At 55.2% G+C, this 18,129-nt stretch overlaps 6 protein-coding genes across 6 annotated transcripts; all 6 read right to left on the bottom strand.

Moving 5' to 3' along the window:
* Positions 1–385: 385 nt before the first annotated feature.
* Positions 386–997, bottom strand: BZA05DRAFT_335419 (HSP20-like chaperone; the record flags this gene model as incomplete). The annotated part of the gene is made up of 1 exon (XM_051480767.1): positions 386–997. One exon carries the CDS (start codon positions 995–997, stop codon positions 386–388), a length of 612 nt encoding a protein of 203 aa, XP_051340953.1.
* Positions 998–2,443: 1,446 nt separating this feature from the next.
* On the bottom strand, positions 2,444–4,149 carry BZA05DRAFT_335368 (general substrate transporter; the record flags this gene model as incomplete). Its single annotated transcript, XM_051480763.1, has 5 exons — positions 2,444–2,607; positions 2,676–3,047; positions 3,104–3,208; positions 3,266–4,040; positions 4,102–4,149. The coding sequence occupies 5 exons, from the start codon at positions 4,147–4,149 to the stop codon at positions 2,444–2,446; spliced, it is 1,464 nt and encodes a 487-aa protein (XP_051340952.1).
* Positions 4,150–4,465: 316 nt separating this feature from the next.
* BZA05DRAFT_468081 (uncharacterized protein) lies at positions 4,466–6,515 on the bottom strand (the record flags this gene model as incomplete). The annotated part of the gene is made up of 9 exons (XM_051487836.1): positions 4,466–4,760; positions 4,843–4,931; positions 5,011–5,056; positions 5,086–5,088; positions 5,470–5,540; positions 6,009–6,028; positions 6,068–6,211; positions 6,261–6,369; positions 6,431–6,515. The coding sequence occupies 9 exons, from the start codon at positions 6,513–6,515 to the stop codon at positions 4,629–4,631; spliced, it is 699 nt and encodes a 232-aa protein (XP_051340951.1). The 3' UTR covers positions 4,466–4,628.
* Positions 6,516–9,178: 2,663 nt separating this feature from the next.
* BZA05DRAFT_468079 (rhamnogalacturonan lyase) lies at positions 9,179–11,511 on the bottom strand. The gene is made up of 4 exons (XM_051487835.1): positions 11,248–11,511; positions 10,709–11,161; positions 10,463–10,642; positions 9,179–10,409 (listed from the first exon to the last, which is right to left on the bottom strand). Exons 1-4 carry the CDS (start codon positions 11,468–11,470, stop codon positions 9,268–9,270), a joined length of 1,998 nt encoding a protein of 665 aa, XP_051340950.1. The 5' UTR covers positions 11,471–11,511; the 3' UTR covers positions 9,179–9,267.
* A 605-nt stretch (positions 11,512–12,116) lies between these two features.
* On the bottom strand, positions 12,117–15,105 carry BZA05DRAFT_266050 (pectate lyase superfamily protein-domain-containing protein). The gene is made up of 4 exons (XM_051480182.1): positions 15,035–15,105; positions 14,723–14,975; positions 12,716–14,671; positions 12,117–12,662 (listed from the first exon to the last, which is right to left on the bottom strand). The coding sequence occupies exons 1-4, from the start codon at positions 15,035–15,037 to the stop codon at positions 12,475–12,477; spliced, it is 2,400 nt and encodes a 799-aa protein (XP_051340949.1). The 5' UTR covers positions 15,038–15,105; the 3' UTR covers positions 12,117–12,474.
* BZA05DRAFT_266086 (uncharacterized protein) lies at positions 14,981–16,206 on the bottom strand. Its single transcript, XM_051480183.1, has one exon. The coding sequence runs from the start codon at positions 15,847–15,849 to the stop codon at positions 15,214–15,216; it is 636 nt and encodes a 211-aa protein (XP_051340948.1). The 5' UTR covers positions 15,850–16,206; the 3' UTR covers positions 14,981–15,213.
* Positions 16,207–18,129: the final 1,923 nt, after the last annotated feature.

The following is an 18,129-nucleotide window of genomic DNA, read 5'->3' as shown; positions in this document are numbered from 1 at the left end:
AATGACAAAGATCAAATTTCAATTGACTGCAGAACCATTCAAACGGATTGCTCCGGCAATACAAAAGCACCAACAGCCCAAGCTCAACTGCCTCCTCATCCTCCTCACGAAAATCAGTAGTAAAAAAACAGAGAGTGTGTGTTGCTGACAGACAGACAGACAGACACAAAGCTCAAACCCGCAACCAGACCAACACTCGAAGTCCACCAAAGCGGTCCGCATGCATCATCGTCACGGAAGGAAAAGAGATAAACAGGTACCTAGAGTACCTGCTATCCCAGATTACAAGAAGAGAAAGACAAGAGAAAGACAGAGACAGAGACAACCAATCAATCAATCACAAAAACGCCATTTTCATCCCCCCAGAAGAAAACACCGCACCGATTCAAGCAACCTCAATCTTGCGTCCCGACTTCTTCTCAAGCTTGGGAACGACGACCTTCAAGATACCATGCTCGAGGCTAGCCTTGACGTTGTCGATATCGACGTGTCCGGGGAAGCTAAAGCTGCGACTGAACTCTCCGACGCTGCGTTCAGAGACCCAGTACTTCGACCTCTTCTCAGCATCGGGCTGCTTCTGCTGTTCCTTCTGCTTCTCCTTCTGCTCTTCGCCCGCCTGCTCGATCTGCTTCTGCTGTTCACCCTGCTCGATAGCCTTGACGTTGCCGGCCTCGTCGACCCAGCCGCGCACCGCACGCTCGATCTTGCCCTGGATCAGGACCGTCTTGTCGTCGGTGAACTCGATGGACACGTTCTTCTTGTCGGAGAGGCCCGGCACCTCGCCCTCGAGGATGTACTCGTGCTGCGTCTCGTGCACGTCGAAGTTCGGGCTGAAGGCGCGGCGGCCGGTGGTGGAGCTGCTGCTGCCCGAGGGACCCGTGGCGGTGGAGCTGGACGGCGCGTCGAGGCCCTCAAGGAGGCGCAGGATATCGGTCGGGAAGCTCGAGGAGGCGTAGCCGGTCTGCTCGGGGTAGTGGAAGCGTGGGAAGAAAGGCATTGTGGATGTGGATGTTGTTGTGGTGGTGGTGTGTGTGAAAAGGGTTTGTTTGTTGTTTGGGTTGTTTGGAGGTTCAACTTTGCTCGTATTGTTTGATGATGATGAGAAACAGAACAGGACAGGAGGAGGAGAGACGTGGGGTATTTATGACCGCTTCCGACCTGTAAATGACGTTCGCAGTGTACAGTGTAACGCTCGCTCACGAGAATCCGAGAATCCCGTGGAACGTGGGTTAGGGTTCTAGAAGCTTCGAGCAATTGTCCAGCTGTGTCCACCGCATTCGAGAAGTCACTCCACCACGGCTGTTCCAGAATTGTCTGCGAGTTTGACAGACTCGAGTACGGTGGTACGGTCTCCGAAGATGCAGGAACTTTCTCGTAGTATCGTGAAAAATCCATCTCTTCAACGCGGCGCTCGTGCGCGACATGATCAGGCTATATGACGTCACCACGAGTGCTGTCGTCTGATTCTATGTAATGCGGTACTCATTTGCAGTAGAGGTTCACGTGTGGGCTGGAATGTACTAGGACTCTAGCATGCGCCCTTTGATGGTGGCCACCTCTAGTTCAATATGTATAGTCGTCAGTTCATCTGGTGGGTGCCCCACAATCTGCGAGAAAGTGTTGCTATGTACCACTGACGTAGCCCTGGAAGGGAAACGGCGGGAATGAAGGATAATCGAGAAGTTGAGGTTCTATTCAACTTCGAAGAGCCATCTCATAGGTATGGCTCTCCTCCACTCCTTGTAACGTTCGGTGTCACTCGTTCTGACTAGCCCCTCCTCCTTTTATCTTATCTGATCCCCTACCTATCCTACATCATGTATGCTCCTCTCATGGTGATGGCAGACAACACCTTTGGCGGTGACCACCTCCATTTAGCTTCAATTCAATCTATGGGCGTGCGTGGGCACTCTTTAGCACTATTGGCCCTGGGGCGACATACCAAACCGCATAAGCAAAGTAGGAAGAGCGAGTGATAATGAAGTATTTGCATTACCTATGGTAAAAAGCAGTACCACCTACCCGCACGCGCGTGTACAAGGCCAGTAGATAGACAAGTATTCATGGAGAACATAGCTTCTGTGACAGTAATAAGGGTGCAGTATAGAGTATAACTACCGTGGTACCTAGTATTGTACTCTACATAGGTCGCAACTACGAATTCTCCGTCAAGATCTTCTTCAAAGCCGCCTACCGTCCAATCATGAAGTCATTCTGCAAAGCACGCGTACTCTCCAAACGAACGTGTGGAAATTCAATAATCCCTTCATCATTATGCCTGAGCCGAAAAAAATAAATTCATGTATCGTCGTAGACAGGTACTGTACTATATTTACAAAACATCCTCCCCAATGCCCAATGCGCATATGCACTCCACCCGCGAGAGTGTTCCATGTACTATACTATACTATATACTTGCACCTGCACCGAAGTCCTAGATCTCCTAGATCTCCCGCGCGCTGGGCGCGGCCGTCTCCTTGTCGTCCACCATACGGTTCTTCTGCTGTGTGTGCCCTTCCTGGTCAAACAGGCCGGTGATCTCCTCCAGACTTATGCCCTTGGTCTCCTTGAACACGAACCAGATGGTAGGTAGAGTGACGACGAGATCTAGCGAATTTCATTAGTATTTGCGGCCTAGACTCAGAGGGTGGCGGGGTATGGAGGGGAGCGCATACTAAACGTAGCAAACACGAAGTAATATTTCCACTCCAGCTTATCCAATCCGACCGGACTAGCCTGGGAGAAGATGACATTGATGAGCCAGTTACCGATGCCTGTGGCGAAGGCATTGCCCTTTCCACGGATCTGCATCGGCATCACCTCGCTCATGTACGTCCAGCTCACGGGCCCGAACGACAGCGAGAAGAATATCGACACCATGAACAGCATTGCCACGCCGGCGCGAGAGAGGTTCTTGTCCAGCCCCCCAGGGTTCTGAGAGTTGATCGCCGCTTCGATGAATAGGCATGCCGTAATCGCCAGTGTGCCGAAGAGTAAGGGCTTCTTACGCCCGTATCGGTCAGAGATCAGGGTGATGAAGAAGAGATCTGCGGTTTGTTAGTTAGGTGGACAGTGGGGGAGTGGTGGGTATGTATGCACGCACTGGTGACGGGGCCAACAATGTTGTACAGTCCGGTGACGAGGAGTCCGGTCTTTCCCTTGAAACCGAGGGCTTCGTACATGATTGTCTGGTAGTAGTTGATGACATCTTTCACTCGGAGTCAGTCATCCAGCATCGAGAATCAGGATCGTGAGGGGAGCATACTGATTCCCGTCAACTGCGTAAATATCTGCACGAGAACACCATGCATCAACCTCGTCCTGAACTCGGGTACAGTGAACATGATCGACCAGCCGGGCACGTGCACTGCCTTCTCAGCCTGGATGGTTTGGCGCATCTCCTCGAACTCGGCCAAGATCCAATCCTCGTTGTGGCCGTTGCCGTGCAGCTGCCTGAGGACCCTGAGCGCCTCGTCGTTCCCATCCTTCTCGATCAACTGTCTCGGGCTCTCGGGGAACCAGAACAAGCCTACGGCAAGGAACAAAGCGGGCACGCCCTGGAACGCAAGCGGGAACCTCCACTGGAACGAGCTGGTCTCGGGGGCATGTGCACTGCCGTATCCGATCCACGTACTGACGATAAACCCAACACCGATCATCTGCTGCGACAGCCCGACGATCAACCCACGCATCTTCGGCGACGCCAGCTCCGCCTGGTACACGGGCACAGCCATGCTCATGATCCCGATAGCCCAGCCGGTGATGATGCGGCCGACCAGCATCATGGCGAGGTGCGTAGCCGCCGCCTGCAGGATCGCGCCGACGACGCAGACGAACGCGCCGATCTGGATGCTCTTGCGGCGGCCGAGGCGGTCGATGGTGAGACCGCCGCTCAGTGCGCCGATGCAGGCGCCGCCGGCGAACGTGCTGACTATGGCGCCGAGGATCGACGACGCTTTGTCCGTGTTGAAGTAGTTGAGGAAGTGCTTCGAGGCGATCACGTCCGTCATCACGCCGGAGTCGTAGCCGAACAGGAATGACTGGGGAGGGAGGGATCCGTCAGCAACCGCGGGTGGGCAGAGGAATCAGATGCGGACTCACCCCCAAGGCCGCGAACGTGGCAAGACTGATGGTGAATGCTTTCCCCATATTTGCTGTGATGGTGGGGGGAAGGTGGAATCTGCGTTCTGTCGATTGACTTTCCTGGGGGGCGTTCTGCGGGACCAGGGGAATCAGAGAGATATATGCATATTTTTTGCCGTGCCCATTGCTTCGGTGTATCTTACCGCGATATTGAGGTCGAACCAGGTTCCCCCACTGTGCTTGCCCGACATCCCCGGTGGCCATGGGTACACGGATGATCTACGATTGGGGGCGGACGAAATAGAGGCTAAAGGCCTGTACGAGTGTATGTATGTAATGGGTGTGTACTTGTGCACTTTTTACTTGGAATGATGTATCTATGTGCATATGTGTGTATGTAGAGTGCCCCACTTTATCTGTACAGGTAGTTCCGCCCTTCCTTCTGTTTTTGCTTGATCTTTAATTGCATGCGACATGTCTACTACTATAGATCATGGCAATGTACGAGCGTAGTACTTGTATTCCAGCCTTTTTGTTTTGTTTAATCATGGATAGTACATCCCAGCCGAGGGCGGCATGCAAACGATGGGCGGCAATTGGCCGAGTGATAAGTGTGACTGCACCGTGTAATATCTGGGGCTGCGGATCTGCGGGGCGGGGCGGGGGTTCGTGATCCTCTATCCCCGGTATTTAGTCGCATCATAGGACCAACCATACTCTAGACACACCACACAATCCCGTGAACACCCATAGACAGACTTTTGTGCGACCAACATCCGGTGACCGGCTGAATGGAACGAGTGAGCCACTTTTGCCGTTCGTCGTTCGTTGTTGCGCGGCTTCCCTTGCTGCAGACCGTGTTTGTGGGTTAGGTACGGTAGAAGAGTACCGTAGTTAACCAAATACCCAAGTACCCAAAGTACTCACCCATGAAGAGCACACTGCATCGCCGGTAGACGGAGTAACCAAGTATCTACACCTCGATCACACACACACACTCACATGCTGTTTTTTACCCCGGATTACCCTTAGTTACCCCACCACCATCCCTCCCCGGCCTAGACCTTCAGCACGTCGGTATGCATTACGCCGAAGTTTCGCCGCTACGCACGCAACCACGGTTCGTACCGTATGTAACGACTATCCTCTCCACCGCCGTTAACGGTACCTCCATTCCAGGACCATGTTCGAGCTCCAGGCTCCAGCGCATCCAAACTTCCAAACTTCCAAAGACCGTTGCAGCGGAATCCGTTCGTGCATCATGCTTGGCTCCACACCGCAACGGCGAAACGCGAGGAACACAAACCCGGAAGCTTTGACCACGGCGGGGAGGAGGATAGAGTAAGAACAGTCGGATGTGGTGTCGCTTGCTCGTTGCTCGCTTACCCACCACCCGCCATCCGCCCCCCCGCCCCCTCCTCCTTGCTCCCTCGCTCGCATGTTGTCGGCACGCTCGTCTGCATGCATGCACGCACGTACCTGCCCACCGCCCACCACCGGCCACCGCTCACCGGGATTTCGCACGCACACTCACAGGAAGGCAGGTGACATGTGCTGATTACTGGTCCGCGAGCGCGCTCCGGAATTCCCGGGATTCTGGCCCGGAGCGGGGGGAAGGTTCACTCTGTAGAGTACCGGTAACTGCCATAGAGTAGGTACTCTATGTAACTGGTAGGTACCTCTGAGAGACCCACGACCGGGTATGAAAAATGTAGAATGTGATGCAATTGATAGGAACAGAAAAGAAAAGAATCTGTGGTATTGAACAAGAGACGGACCGACAAGGCAAGACGAACAGAAAAGCAGCAGAAAACATTTCAACGTTCAACTTTCGACGACGACATCGGATCTGCCTACCATAACTCCATACCGCCGCTCACCGCAACATAGAAGCGCCGAGACCCCCGCGCTCCCTCAGTACATACATGAAAAAGACGAGATTCTACTACATACATATTACTAGTACGTAGTATTAATCACCCACGTGGATTTCATTGGTATAGAGCCGATCCGGTGGGGAATACCGGTCATAAAGGACTGATCGTCCACACTGTCCCGGTTTGCCCCCTTCCACTTCCCCCCGGCGAGAACGACCGTGTAGTTGCCGTACCCTTCTGCCGCACAATATCTGCCCGCATCGAGGGGGGGCAGATTGCATGCGCTCAATCGATACGTACGATACGTGCAGTCTCCGACTCTCCGGCACCGGTACGGTACGATACGTATGGCGGAAGGCAATGGGATCTGTGGACTCTGGAGTTGTGAAGACGGCAGGCCTTGTGGAGCCTTTTTGTACATACCATCAGCCTAGGTAGTTATCGTACCTAAAGCACGTAGAGTGCCGTACCTGGAGTATCGCTGTTGCAGTGTGCACGGGTCGGCGAGGCGTGGTTCGACCGTTCGAGCCCCGGGATCTTATGGCGCCACTCCATTCCATTCCCGTTCCGTTCAGTTTCTTTCCTTCCGATCAGCCTATGTACAATACAGTACCTATCGTGGTTGTGCGGTAACTCGGTGAGGCGTCGTCCCCGGCATCTTGTGGGGCCGATGGCACCGGTATATTGTTACGGTGGTTACGGTCGCACGGAATACATACAGTGTAATATAGTATGTGCAGTCAGCCAGGTTTGGCGGCGGTCACTCGGAAAAACTACATAGTCTACTATAAGTGATAGCGATCTCGGAGAATGATATCCTCTCGTCAATGGAGCGCTATCATCCACTTCCGCTATCATCGCAACTGTGTGAGGCCGCGGAAAATCGATCAGTTCTACCGTATCATAAGGAGGTGATGTCATAACATCACGAATTTCCGTGTACCGCGTCATGCGAGATCACTCTCTATATCGAGAGACTTCCTGTTGAAATATGAGTGTGATATTATTCAGTTGCTTGACTTATTCGCAAAACACAGAGAACGACCAGCTAGACATGCCAGACAGAAGCGGAAGAAGAAGAAGTAAGTATGAGAATAAACAGGATTCCCGAGACGCACGGCGCGTATCACCACTACCTATGACAAATATGCACGCATATCCTGCACGAGTGACAACCAATGGAGTTCGTCGAGAATCGCAACACTGACATTATCCGTTCTCACAGAGGTGGCGAGCGGCCTCTATCCGAGGCACCCCCGTGCCTCCGTCTACATATATATGCCTTTCTTCCTGCTGTGTCTGATACACTGTAGAGTACACTACTTCAAAATACCACTTTTCTTGACAGGTTATCAGCCCGGGTCAGCGCTCACAAAAACTCCATCGAAAAATCCCTTCGTTCCGGCGGCCAAAATCCTCGCGCAACCAGAATCCTGCGGCGAGCAGAATCCTGCGGCGACTGGTTCCACCGGCGACCAGAATCCTCCCACCGAACACCATGTCGAACTCCACCGACAACCCGAAGTACTACTCCAGCTTCGGAAATATTGCGAAGCTTGTGGGCTCGTCAAACTACAACACAAGGAAGAGCGATATCATGCTTGTCCTTGGCGGCATGACGGCGGATGCTCGAATTACCAACCGTACCGAACTCGAACCTCCACTTCCCCACAACCAAGCTGCGAGAGTTAGGCTCGATAATTTCCGCACCCGGCGCCAGTCACGCAAGCAAAGATGGCATTACATATGCTTCTCGTGCACTACCGACATCGCAATGCACATCCGCAACCGCGACCTACCGGACCCCGCAGAAATGTGGGAGACCCTTCCTGAGCTAATGTTCGATAATGCGACAACACACCTCGGCAGGTCTACTCAGCTATAGTCACCAATTTCCACAACGCTCTTCCGACGTCGAACGAAAGCATTGTCAACTACAATATTGCGCGCCTACAGACCTTTCGCCGACAGCTCATCGGCACCCCAGAAGCCATCTTTGAAGAAACATTCTGAGCCCACATCTCTACCAGAACGTTCCCGATCATCTGAAAATGACCGTCGCAATCCTGAAACGGACCGACCGGAAACTTCACGATTGAAGACATCACCACCGCGCTGAAGGAAACCGAGGCGGAACATGCTGCAGAAACCAAAGTCGGCGATTCGAACCTCGCACCTCGCACCTACATCGGTCGGGACAAGCCCTAGGTATCTATATTCGGAGGGTAAAGGGAACAAAACATGCACGGTGGAAACAAGAGGCGTCGAAGAGGCAAACAAACCGACAATGAGTACGCTTGCACGCATTGCATTGCAATATGGATAACCACACCACAAAAGAGTGTCGAAAGCTCCAGAAGTCCCCCCAGAATCGACACTCCTTGTCGGTTTGTTTGCCTCTTCGACGCCTCTTATTACCACCGTGCTTGTTCCCTAAGCCCTTTACCCTCCGGATATCGAGATCACCCTCTATAGCATGTCAAGAGACTTTCGTTATCCGTTCTCACAGAGGTGGTGAGTGGCCTCTACTACATATGCCTTTTTTCCTGCCGTGTCTGATACACTGTACCTACACTACCTACTTCAAAATACCACTTTTCTTGACAGGCGAGGTCTGCCGCTGCTCCGTTTCATCGTTCCATCGGTGGTCACTCGTGGAGACTGGAGTTAACTCCAAAATTGTTGAAATAATAGAGCAAGATGTGGTGGTGAACAGTGTACCTAGTATTATTGAAGTGTAGGGCTGTGCTATAGCCTCGTGAGAACAGAAGATACATAATGGGAATACATAGGGGTAAAGGCTTGTGCCTTCTACCACGAATAAACAAGACAGATATTGTAACAAAAATTTCGATTCTGGTTGGAGAGGTCTTTCTTTACTTGGTCACTGGTCGACTTTTCCCGATAGATCACTCTCCACTCCGGCGGACGTGTATGCTTCAAGCTGCAACTGAACTTCGCAATTCGGATATCATGCTGTATCAAGCGTTGAACGATCCGGAGGCTGGAGAAAATCATGCCGTTTCACTTATCTACATAGAGTTTATTGCCTACCGTATCCACCTTATCGGCAAGATCACGGAGATGAATCCAAAGCACGCACCGGTCGAACTCGAATGCTGTGTGATGAAACAGAGAATGGTAATCCAAAGCAGTTGGGGCGCAAAACACGTAAACACGTAAAAGTCTCGATCGATCACTCAATCGGGAGATGATAAATCCGCAAAATTTTAACAATTACTTGAGTATATATGCTACCTGACGCACAAATCCCCCGCCATATACATGATATGCCCCACACCCCTAACTACTTCACCTCCAACCTAACAGCATCATACTGCACATAGATCGCATCCGTCAACACGGCGGTCTCCGTATCCGTCGCATTCTCCGGCAGCGCGAGGACGAGCTGATTCCACCCCTTCTTCATCCAGCTAGCCTGGAACTCCACCTTCCCGGCGACCTGATAACAGCTGACCGCGCTCCTCACAGCGCAGCTGGAGCTCTTATACCAAGGGGCAACGATCGTCCCCGCCTCTCTACCGTTGACATACGCGGTGAGCGGCACGTTCGCCCAGGGCTCGGTAGGCGAGAGCACATCCGTATTCCCTGAGGCACCCTTGACGGCCGCGAGCTGGATGGTCAGCGTGGCGGTCTTGCGGCCGGCGAGCTGCGCGGGAGTGAGCGCGAAGTTGACGGTCCAGTCCGCGGTGTTAACGGAGGCCTGCTCCGCGCGGTTGGGTGTGGGTCCGAACACGGACCAGTGCACGTAGTTCCAGTCGCGCGCGGGGTCGGAGACGCCAACGGTGTAGTTCACGCCGGTGGGGAAATCGCTGGGGAAGTCGTAGGCGCCCCAGAAGATGAGGTACTCGGGGGGTGCGAGGGGCGTGAGTGTGGAGGGGGTCACGCCGTGACGGAACTCGCCCGAGGACTTGTCGGGTGTGCCGACGCGCCACAGCTCCTTCCCCGCGGACTCCTCTTTCCACGTGGCGGAGGTGGTGGTGGTCTTCCCGGCGGCGACGACAACGCCGGACTTGACAAAGTCGCCAAAGATCCCGTCGGCGTACACGGTGAGGCGGTACTTCCCCGCGGCGACGCGGTCGATGGAGACTCTGCCGGTCTGGGCATCGATCTCGCCCCAGTACTGCAGCGCCTTGGTGTCGAACGCGTTGTCCTGGAAGCTGTAGCCGTCGGCGCTGAGCACGGCGATGGGCCGCGTCGCGCCCTTGGGCAGAGAGATCTTGCCGCTCCATTTGCCGCGCGACGTGCTCGGCACGTACCCCACCACGTGCGCCTCGATCGATGCGTAGAAGTCGGCGTTCCAGCCCGGCGTGCCGAGCGCTTCCGCGTCGCGCCGGAGATCGGTCAGCGAGGCGCCCGGCGCGGAGTTGAAGTGGTAGTATTGCGGGCCGAAGGTGCGGTCGAACCCGTGCGTGATGTTCGGTGTTCCTGCACGCTCCCTGTCAGTCCCTACCCCTGAAGCAAGTGCCGGGAATCCTGACCCTCGCCGTGATGGTTCGACACGATGTAGTTGTACACGATCCCGTCCACGGTCAGGTCCGAATGCAACGGCCCGCCAAAGTACGTATCCTTGCTGTTCATGATCAGCCACGCGCCGTACGAGGTGCCATTGCTCGTGCTTCCGTCGGCAAACATTCCGTGGGCGATAGTACTCCTCCAATCTGCCGCCAATGCATCAGCCACCACCACCACCATCTCACACACTCACTCACGGGGGGTCCACTCACCACTCGAGAAGGTATACTTCGTGAAATACTCAGAAAACTGGGTGACATATTTATCGTTCGGGGTCGCCTTCAGACTCCAGGTGGCATCCTGGACGACAACTCCCTTCTGCATGGCCTCCTGACTCGGGAGCGGTGCCCACTGATTATCATTGACACTAAGATGTGTCCACAGCCCCAGCCCGGCATTCGGCCTAAACAGCGTCCTCAGTTCCTGCAGATTCCTAAGGAACGGCGTGGCGGTGTTGTAGTACGCGACGCGCGTAAACATGTGGAAACCAGTCTCCTCGCCCCGCAGGAACCAGTACTGCTGGAACGTCTGGTTGGTCGGCTTGTACGTGTCGGACAGGATCACGCCGATGTACGGCGTGCCGCTACCGTCGGAGCCCGAGACCACTTCCCACGTAGGCGTGTTCGTCCCGATCGTGTAGAAGCCCGTCGGGATGCAGTAGCAGTCTACAACAGTCAGCCTCGCCCCACATTCACCCCCCCCCCCCCCCCCCCCCCCCCCCCACCCCCCATCACTGATTGTAACTACATACCTAAATACGGCCCAATCCCCGTACTCCCGCTCTGCGTGCCCAGGAGATCCCTCCCATCAAGCGTCAAGTCGACAATGGCGCCAATATTCTTCTGCCAAGTAGCATTGAGTCGCGCATTGGAGACCTTAATCGTCGTCGAGGACTGCACAACATCGATCGCGGCTGCGGCCGCAGAAAACAGCGCGGCGCCCGGGAGGAGCGATAGAAGGTGCTTGAGGCGCATTGTTGCTGAAGCTGCTGGTGAAGCTGGGGGACATTTTTGTGGGGAGCGGGAGGGACGTGTTTATATGTACTCTATGTACCTATGTATGGGGAGGGACGCGACTACTGGGGAAGGCTTCGGGACCCCGGAGGATCTCGTTACGAACTGGAGCCGGATGGCTTGTCGGGCGCGGGTATTTGCATTGGCGATATTAAGGCACGGTGCGTCGCTGCGTGGAGAAAGTGGGGATCCTACATATCCTGGGGGCGGGCTAACTAGTATGGTGGTATAGTGGTAGCGGGGGGGTTATATTGCCGGGACTCAGGAGGCGGTTCAATGTGCATGCTGCGAGCGAGTGCGAGTGCTGGGGCGTGTATGGTGATATCACGTCCGTCGCCTACAGGCCGTACTTACATACCTACCTCATATGATGTGTGTAGGAACCCTCCCCCACTGCGCCCCCGCAAAAGCACTGCAACGGCACTGCAACGGCACTGCAACGGCGCTGCCGTGAATCCGGGGTAATGAAGGACTGGCGCCAGCCGTAGTCTCCTCTAGGTCTCCCCTAGGTCCTTGGTGCTCTGGATAGTTCGGTGCAATTTACCCCGGTGCCGGTGCCGGCGATCTTTTGTTTTTTTTTGTTTTTATGTTTCATCATCATGTCATTCGACCGTATGTAACGTAATAGGTAGATGCCGAGTCCCGACGATCCGTGCAACGTCCAAGCTTTGGGGGATATCACGAGAGAAACGAGTGAGAGAGAGACAGAGACAGAGAGGAGCAGAACTCTCCGACATGTCCAAGACAGTCCACTTGTACATACAAACATATCCAAAGAAAGGCACGCAGCAACCGTAACCGTAACCAAAACCAAAACCAAAAATCAAATCACAATCATACACACATCGCTACCATCTCTGCCATCGCTACCCTCTCCGCCATCTCAACCTTCCCCACCTCCTCACCCTCCTCGGCCTACACGGCTCACACCTCGGCTTTCCGCACGGAGGACAGCCCACCCCATTCTACGAAGTGCTGATCTCCATGACGGTCTGGCAGAAGGTGTTGAGGTTGTCGTCGGCATTGATGATTTTCTGCCCGTTGTAATCCACCATGCTCTTCGATGCTATCGTGTTGAGGTTGAAGATGGTCACGTCGGGGCTGTTGCGGATCTCGACGATCGAGTCCTGGCAGGTGCGCGTCTTGATGCAGTCTACGCGGGGAACGAGTTAGTATGAGTGATAGATAGTTGGCCGGGGGGTATACCTTGCGAGTAGTTCTCAAAGAAACTGTAAAGTCCAGCGCCGTAGATCAGGGTCTTGCGCGAGTTGAGGATGCGGAGAGCCCACGACTTGCGGCAGCTCGCGGTCGTGCACGACGCGTAGCTTGGGTCGCCCCAAGCGCTCAAGGTCGGGAACGGAACCTGCGCGCCGGGGTTGGACTGGAAGTACGGAGTCTCAGACTGGATCATTGCCATGAACACGTTCTGCGTGTTCTGCAGCTGGTACTGGTACAGCGTGTTGTGCTCGGCGGCGGCGGCATACATCCAGACGGGGCCGTTCTCCGACTCGGCGAGGATGCCACGGCCGTTGTAAACGGTGATCTGGTCGAAGGGCCGGTCGAGAGCGTGGTCACTGGTCCAGGCCCAGCAGTTCTCGATGTAGACGCTGGCCGTCTTGGCGATGTGCAGCAGCATGAAGGCGACCTCGCACGATGCATTCGGGGTGCCGACGGTGGCGGTCGGGTTCTTGAGGCACTGGGCCACCTCGAGCTGGGTTCCGCGGGATCCGGCAACACGGAAGTGCACATCCCACAGGGCGTTCACTCCTTGCTGACCATCGGGGTCGCGCGAGTGCCACTGCATGAGGATAGCACCGGGCTGGGGACCACGGGTCTGGAAGAGCAGCTCCTGCATCTCGACGGTTCCCTTATCACCGGGGTTACCGACTCTCCACACGGCCTTGGGGTTGTTGCGGTCCTGGAAGCCGGAGCCGGCTGCCATGATGACGGACCAGACCTCACCGACGATGCGAGTGTTGACGGGGATCTGGATGGTGTCCGAAACCAGGTAGACACCGTGATCGAAGTAGATCACCTTGCTAAGGTCACCACCATAGGTGGCGAAGAGCTTCTGAATCGCCGCTGTGTCGTCGGTAGTGCCGTCACCCTTGGCGCCTTGGGAGCGGGCAGAGATGAAGTTCGAGGCAGCAACGTCCTGGTACAGGGGTCGGGAGCGCTCAAAGATCTTGCCGGATGCGTCGAGGAGAGCAGTGGGCTTAGCAAACGAGCGAGCCATGTTGTTCTGGATGGTCTGGACCGAGCCATCGGTGTTGTAGGTTCTGCCCTGCCCCCAGAGATCGATGGTGAAAGTTCCTCCGGCGAGAATGGTGGCGCCGCTGGCAGAAGCAACTGCCTGGGTGACACCAGACAGGAAGACATTATCCAACACGCACGATCCACCACTAGTGGGCTGAGAGGTACCGGTTCGGCTGGTCTTGATACCGATGGGGGTGTTTGTGATCTTGGAATCCATGACGATGATACTGCCGACGTTCTGGGCCCCGTTGTTATCGAGACCGGAGAAGTCGATACCGACGCCGCAGTTGGAGATATCGATCGACTTGAAGGTCCACTGCCAGTCCCAGTTGACGTAGATGGCGGTCTGACAGTTCTTGAACACCAGGTTGCGAGTCATAAACTGCTGGTTTCCGAAGAAAGCACCGTATTTTCCGCCCACGAATTCCAAATCGCTCATGAACCCGCCGGAGCCGTTGTCCATGAAGATACCCTGGTGCGAGTTGCCGGCAGCCTGAGACATGACGAACTTGAGGTTGACCAAACTCGAGGCCTGGGCCACCTGCCAGTGCATTCCGGTTCCAGCGCCCACGGGCATGTCGGTGGTGTCGATGATCATGTTGCGGACGGAGCGGAAGAAGTTGTTCTGGTTGGTGTACCAGTTGCTGCCATCGGGGTTGTACGGGTCGGAATCGATCAGAGCCATACCGCTGAATCCAGGCAAGCCCTTGATGGTGGGCCGGTTGATGGGATCACCGACCAGCTGGGAGTAGTACATGGCCACGATCGGTGCCGAGACACGGTACGTGCCAGCGGGGAAGTAGACCAGTGCCGGGGTTACAGTGGACGAATCACACCCGTTTCCACAGCGGCTACCCTCCTGGATGGCGGCATTGATAGCGGCGGTGTCGTCAGACACTCCGTTACCTGTAAAATGTCAGTGGAATGCTCGCCGTCAAGCTCTGGCGTGGATAGTACCTGTAGCTCCATAGTCCTTGACGTTACGGAACACCTTGTAACTCGAGGGGTTGTCGTTGAAGGCAGCTCTGCCCTGCTTGGCAATGTTCTCGAGCCAGTAACTGGAAGCAGCGGCCGTTACTGCATCTTCGACGACAGCAGTGACGCTGGAATTGATGGCGACGACAGGATAACGGCGCTGGAGGTCATATTGCGGTATCGAGACACAAGACGTTAGAGGCAAGAGAGCCAAAAGTGATAGTGCGAGAGTTGTCTGCCGAAACGTCAGTATCCACCACCAAATATAGCCCGTCAGGACAAGAATGGAACAACCATACCGCAAAGCCAAAACGATGCTTTGGCGCCATGATGAATATGACGCGGCAGTGAAGAGTTAAGAGACCCAAATATCGATCGAATCGAGGAAGCTGTGTTAGTGAACTGATGGGTGGTGGGTATCAGAGGAGGGTTGTGGAGGAGGGGAGGCGGAGCCAGTTATAAGTAAATAATTATCAACTGAGGTATTTCAATATCTCCCAAGGGGAGGAAGCGTTAAATTGGGAAGGACAGGCGGAATTCAAGCTCGCGACGAGTGGTGGGCTGTAACGCCGAGAGTGAATGAGGGCTGAGGGCTGAGGTCTACCACGGACTTGAGGCCGAAGGATCGTCGACGAATCAGGCAAAGAATGCGGGCGAGCTGGAAAGACAGTCCCGCTCGTGACAGGAGGGGTGCGGGGGAGGGGCCTCGTGTTCAGCTGGGCAAATGAGTGTGGTGAGTTCTCGAAGCAAGTGACTGGCACAAGTGCAACGACGACAACACTGGTGACGATGGACGGTGTTGTTTCCTTGGACCCTTCTTCACAGCATCCCGATCGGGAGGAGATGTAAGGGAAGCAAAAGAAGGAAGTTGCGGAGAAGAAAAAAGGAAGGAAAAAGAAAGCGTAGTTTAAAGATAGTCGGTCGGTCGGAAGATCGAGGTCGAGAGAGAGCGAAGGAGTGGTATTCAGGAACACCGTCACACACAGCGCGTGTATAGTGGATGTGTGTTGGGCGGCCGGACATTCCGTTCCTTCACCTTCTCTTATGCAAATTACTCGCACGAGATTACTGATAGGCGCCCAGTAGCATACCCTGCCGAGACACGGCATCGGTACCGGAAATTTAAGCAGTCAGAGCCTCGCTTCCCCTTTCCATACTGCCTGGAAATTTCCCCTGCGTGCGCAAGCCGGTCGACCACGACGTTCCCAGCGTCAGACATCTCCACGTACATATCTCCCCCGTTCTCGCCCTTCCCCTTCGCCCTCCCGGGGGGCATGGTCGAGTGGCGTTCAGGTCGCCACCGCCTCCGGTGCGCCGTCCACAGACCCGTCTTTTTGGCCAGGTGCGGCGGCGGACACGACACGATCGAGAGTCCGGCCGCAAGCGCGGGAATGATGGGAGCTTGGCCTGCATACCCGAGAAATTCGTCAGCGAGTAATGCACGCCCTGCAGGGGATCGCTCTGGCTCGGACCTGTTTCTCGATTCTGAGTTGACGTCCGACCGCACACCACCCACATCACCCGAAACCGATCGCGTTTGCGCCAGCCATGTGGTCTTGTCAACCGTTGGCCTGCGTGTCGCTGCCTGCCGACGTCGACAGCCCCCCCTAAACCGTAATAATAATAGTTAAGCTCCGTGGCCGTTACAGCTAGATCTGCGGTGCGATGGGTGTGTAGCCAATCATCCGCCGTGCGTGATCATGGGCCACCATCAGTCGGATGGATGGACTAGGCATCGGCAGATTCGACGGATGGGAGGTGGTATCGTGCGCGTGGGTGTACCCAGAAGTGCGGGGTCGTCCGCCCGCATCATGGCCGGGGGGAGCTCGTGGAGGGGCAACGAGGAAGGGCAGAAGAAGAAGAAGGGATCATATCGCCTTCATTCCGGAACTGCGTATGTCTCTGCCGTCGATGAACACGAGAAGTTCTGGACCTGAGCCGGCCGTGGTTCTGCGTCTCCCGGGGATAGTAGTTAGCACACAGTCGTAGATAGTGGAGTAGGGTAGAGTAGGTTAGGTACTCTGGGTATCTGGTACCTGCCTAAGTACGTGCCTCTTAGAGTACGTACCTGCGGCATGATAGTACTCTACAGGCAACCACTCTAGATAGGCCCCCCTCCGCTGCGTCCTACAGGCGGCTCTCCCCACTCCCACCTCCAAGGCACAACTAGCGATCGCCGTGTCATTCTACCGCACACTTCGTCCAGATGACATCCGACAGACTGCGGGGACATCATCAGTTCAGGCACGGCGGCGGCGCACGAGTATGCACACTGACACCTTTCAACACCTACCATAGAGTACCAAGTTACCTAACATTGTCAGCCGGGCACCCACTTTCCACCTCACCTCCAGCCTCGAGAACCCAAGTGCGTGAAACTCACCCACGTACCCTAGAGTACCGGTATGTACTCTTCTATGCACTCGATGCGGGCCAAAGGCTGAGTCGAACGAAAGCCAGAGCAGCGCGCGCATTCTCTTCTCCACATGTGCCGCATCGCGGTGCCGGCCGAGATTTGTCCGCCGTTCTCGGTGCAGATGAAGGATCGATGCCATATCCAGCCACTGCATAGGATATGCATGCATGTAGCTGTGTATGGTACATACGGCCAGTTGTTTCCAGTATATCGACAGGTACATGCTGTTGCCTTGCGTAGATTCCGCAGCGCTCGAAGCAAACCGGTATGTACGCGAGCATGGCCAGTCAGTCCTCTGTCAGTACTGGGTATGTAGGATGTATGTGGAATAGAGTAGCAGAGAGTCAGCGTGGAGCGTTCAACACCACCCCTCCTGGAGTACTTGGAGGGTGCAGTCGGCCCGGGCAAGATGTTCCCTGCTCGGCGCTTGGCGATAACAGGACCCAACCCAACCACAAACCTGACACTGTCACCGGTTGAAACGTCGAGGAGCGAGCAACGTCTGGTATGTATGAGGTAGGTTCCTATGGTACGGTACGGTACTCGCCACCGCAAACAACACACTCTATCTGCGGGCCGTCGGACGGCGGCTAGTTTCCTGGGAGAGGGGAAGAGGGGGTGTTTTCCTGGCCGCTCGCTCGCCCACGTCGAGATGAAAGGACCGTTGCACAGGCATCAGAGCGCGAGGCGCCGTCCAGCCGGACAGACGAGCCTTTGGCTTTGGAATTCAATCCCGCGACGCCGTGCACCGCCACCATAGGGCATCGTTATGGCGCCACATCAAACCGGCTCCGCGAAGTCGACAGCCCCGCTCGGCATGGCCGGTGTGGTGTAGGGTGTGTGGCGTAGGGTAGGTGAATATGCATGCATGTAGTACGACGTAGAGTGGCCTCTGACAGTTAGAGTACCCACCGTTACACCGTACGTAGTGCATCGGAGAAAATGCACCTCCACCTCCACGATATCGCGCCAG

Source organism: Tricharina praecox (genome assembly GCF_024521635.1).
Source record: "Tricharina praecox strain CBS 144465 chromosome Unknown BZA05scaffold_8, whole genome shotgun sequence".
Classification (NCBI taxonomy): Eukaryota; Fungi; Ascomycota; class Pezizomycetes; order Pezizales; family Pyronemataceae; genus Tricharina; species Tricharina praecox.
This window is presented reverse-complemented; position numbering and strand designations above follow the sequence as displayed.

Coding starts and splice junctions, on each gene's coding strand:
- BZA05DRAFT_266086 (XM_051480183.1), bottom strand. CDS start 15,849: ATGCCGTGTCTCGGCAGGGTATGCTACTGGGCGCCTATCAGTAATCTC.
- BZA05DRAFT_468079 (XM_051487835.1), bottom strand. CDS start 11,470: ATGCGCCTCAAGCACCTTCTATCGCTCCTCCCGGGCGCCGCGCTGTTT. Junction 10,643..10,708: donor GAAGTATACCTTCTCGAGTG/GTGAGTGGACCC, acceptor CATTGGCGGCAG/ATTGGAGGAGTACTATCGCC. Junction 10,410..10,462: donor GTCGAACCATCACGGCGAGG/GTCAGGATTCCC, acceptor GGGAGCGTGCAG/GAACACCGAACATCACGCAC.
- BZA05DRAFT_266050 (XM_051480182.1), bottom strand. Junction 14,672..14,722: donor CAAGGACTATGGAGCTACAG/GTACTATCCACG, acceptor GACATTTTACAG/GTAACGGAGTGTCTGACGAC. Junction 12,663..12,715: donor CTTTGAGAACTACTCGCAAG/GTATACCCCCCG, acceptor TTCCCCGCGTAG/ACTGCATCAAGACGCGCACC.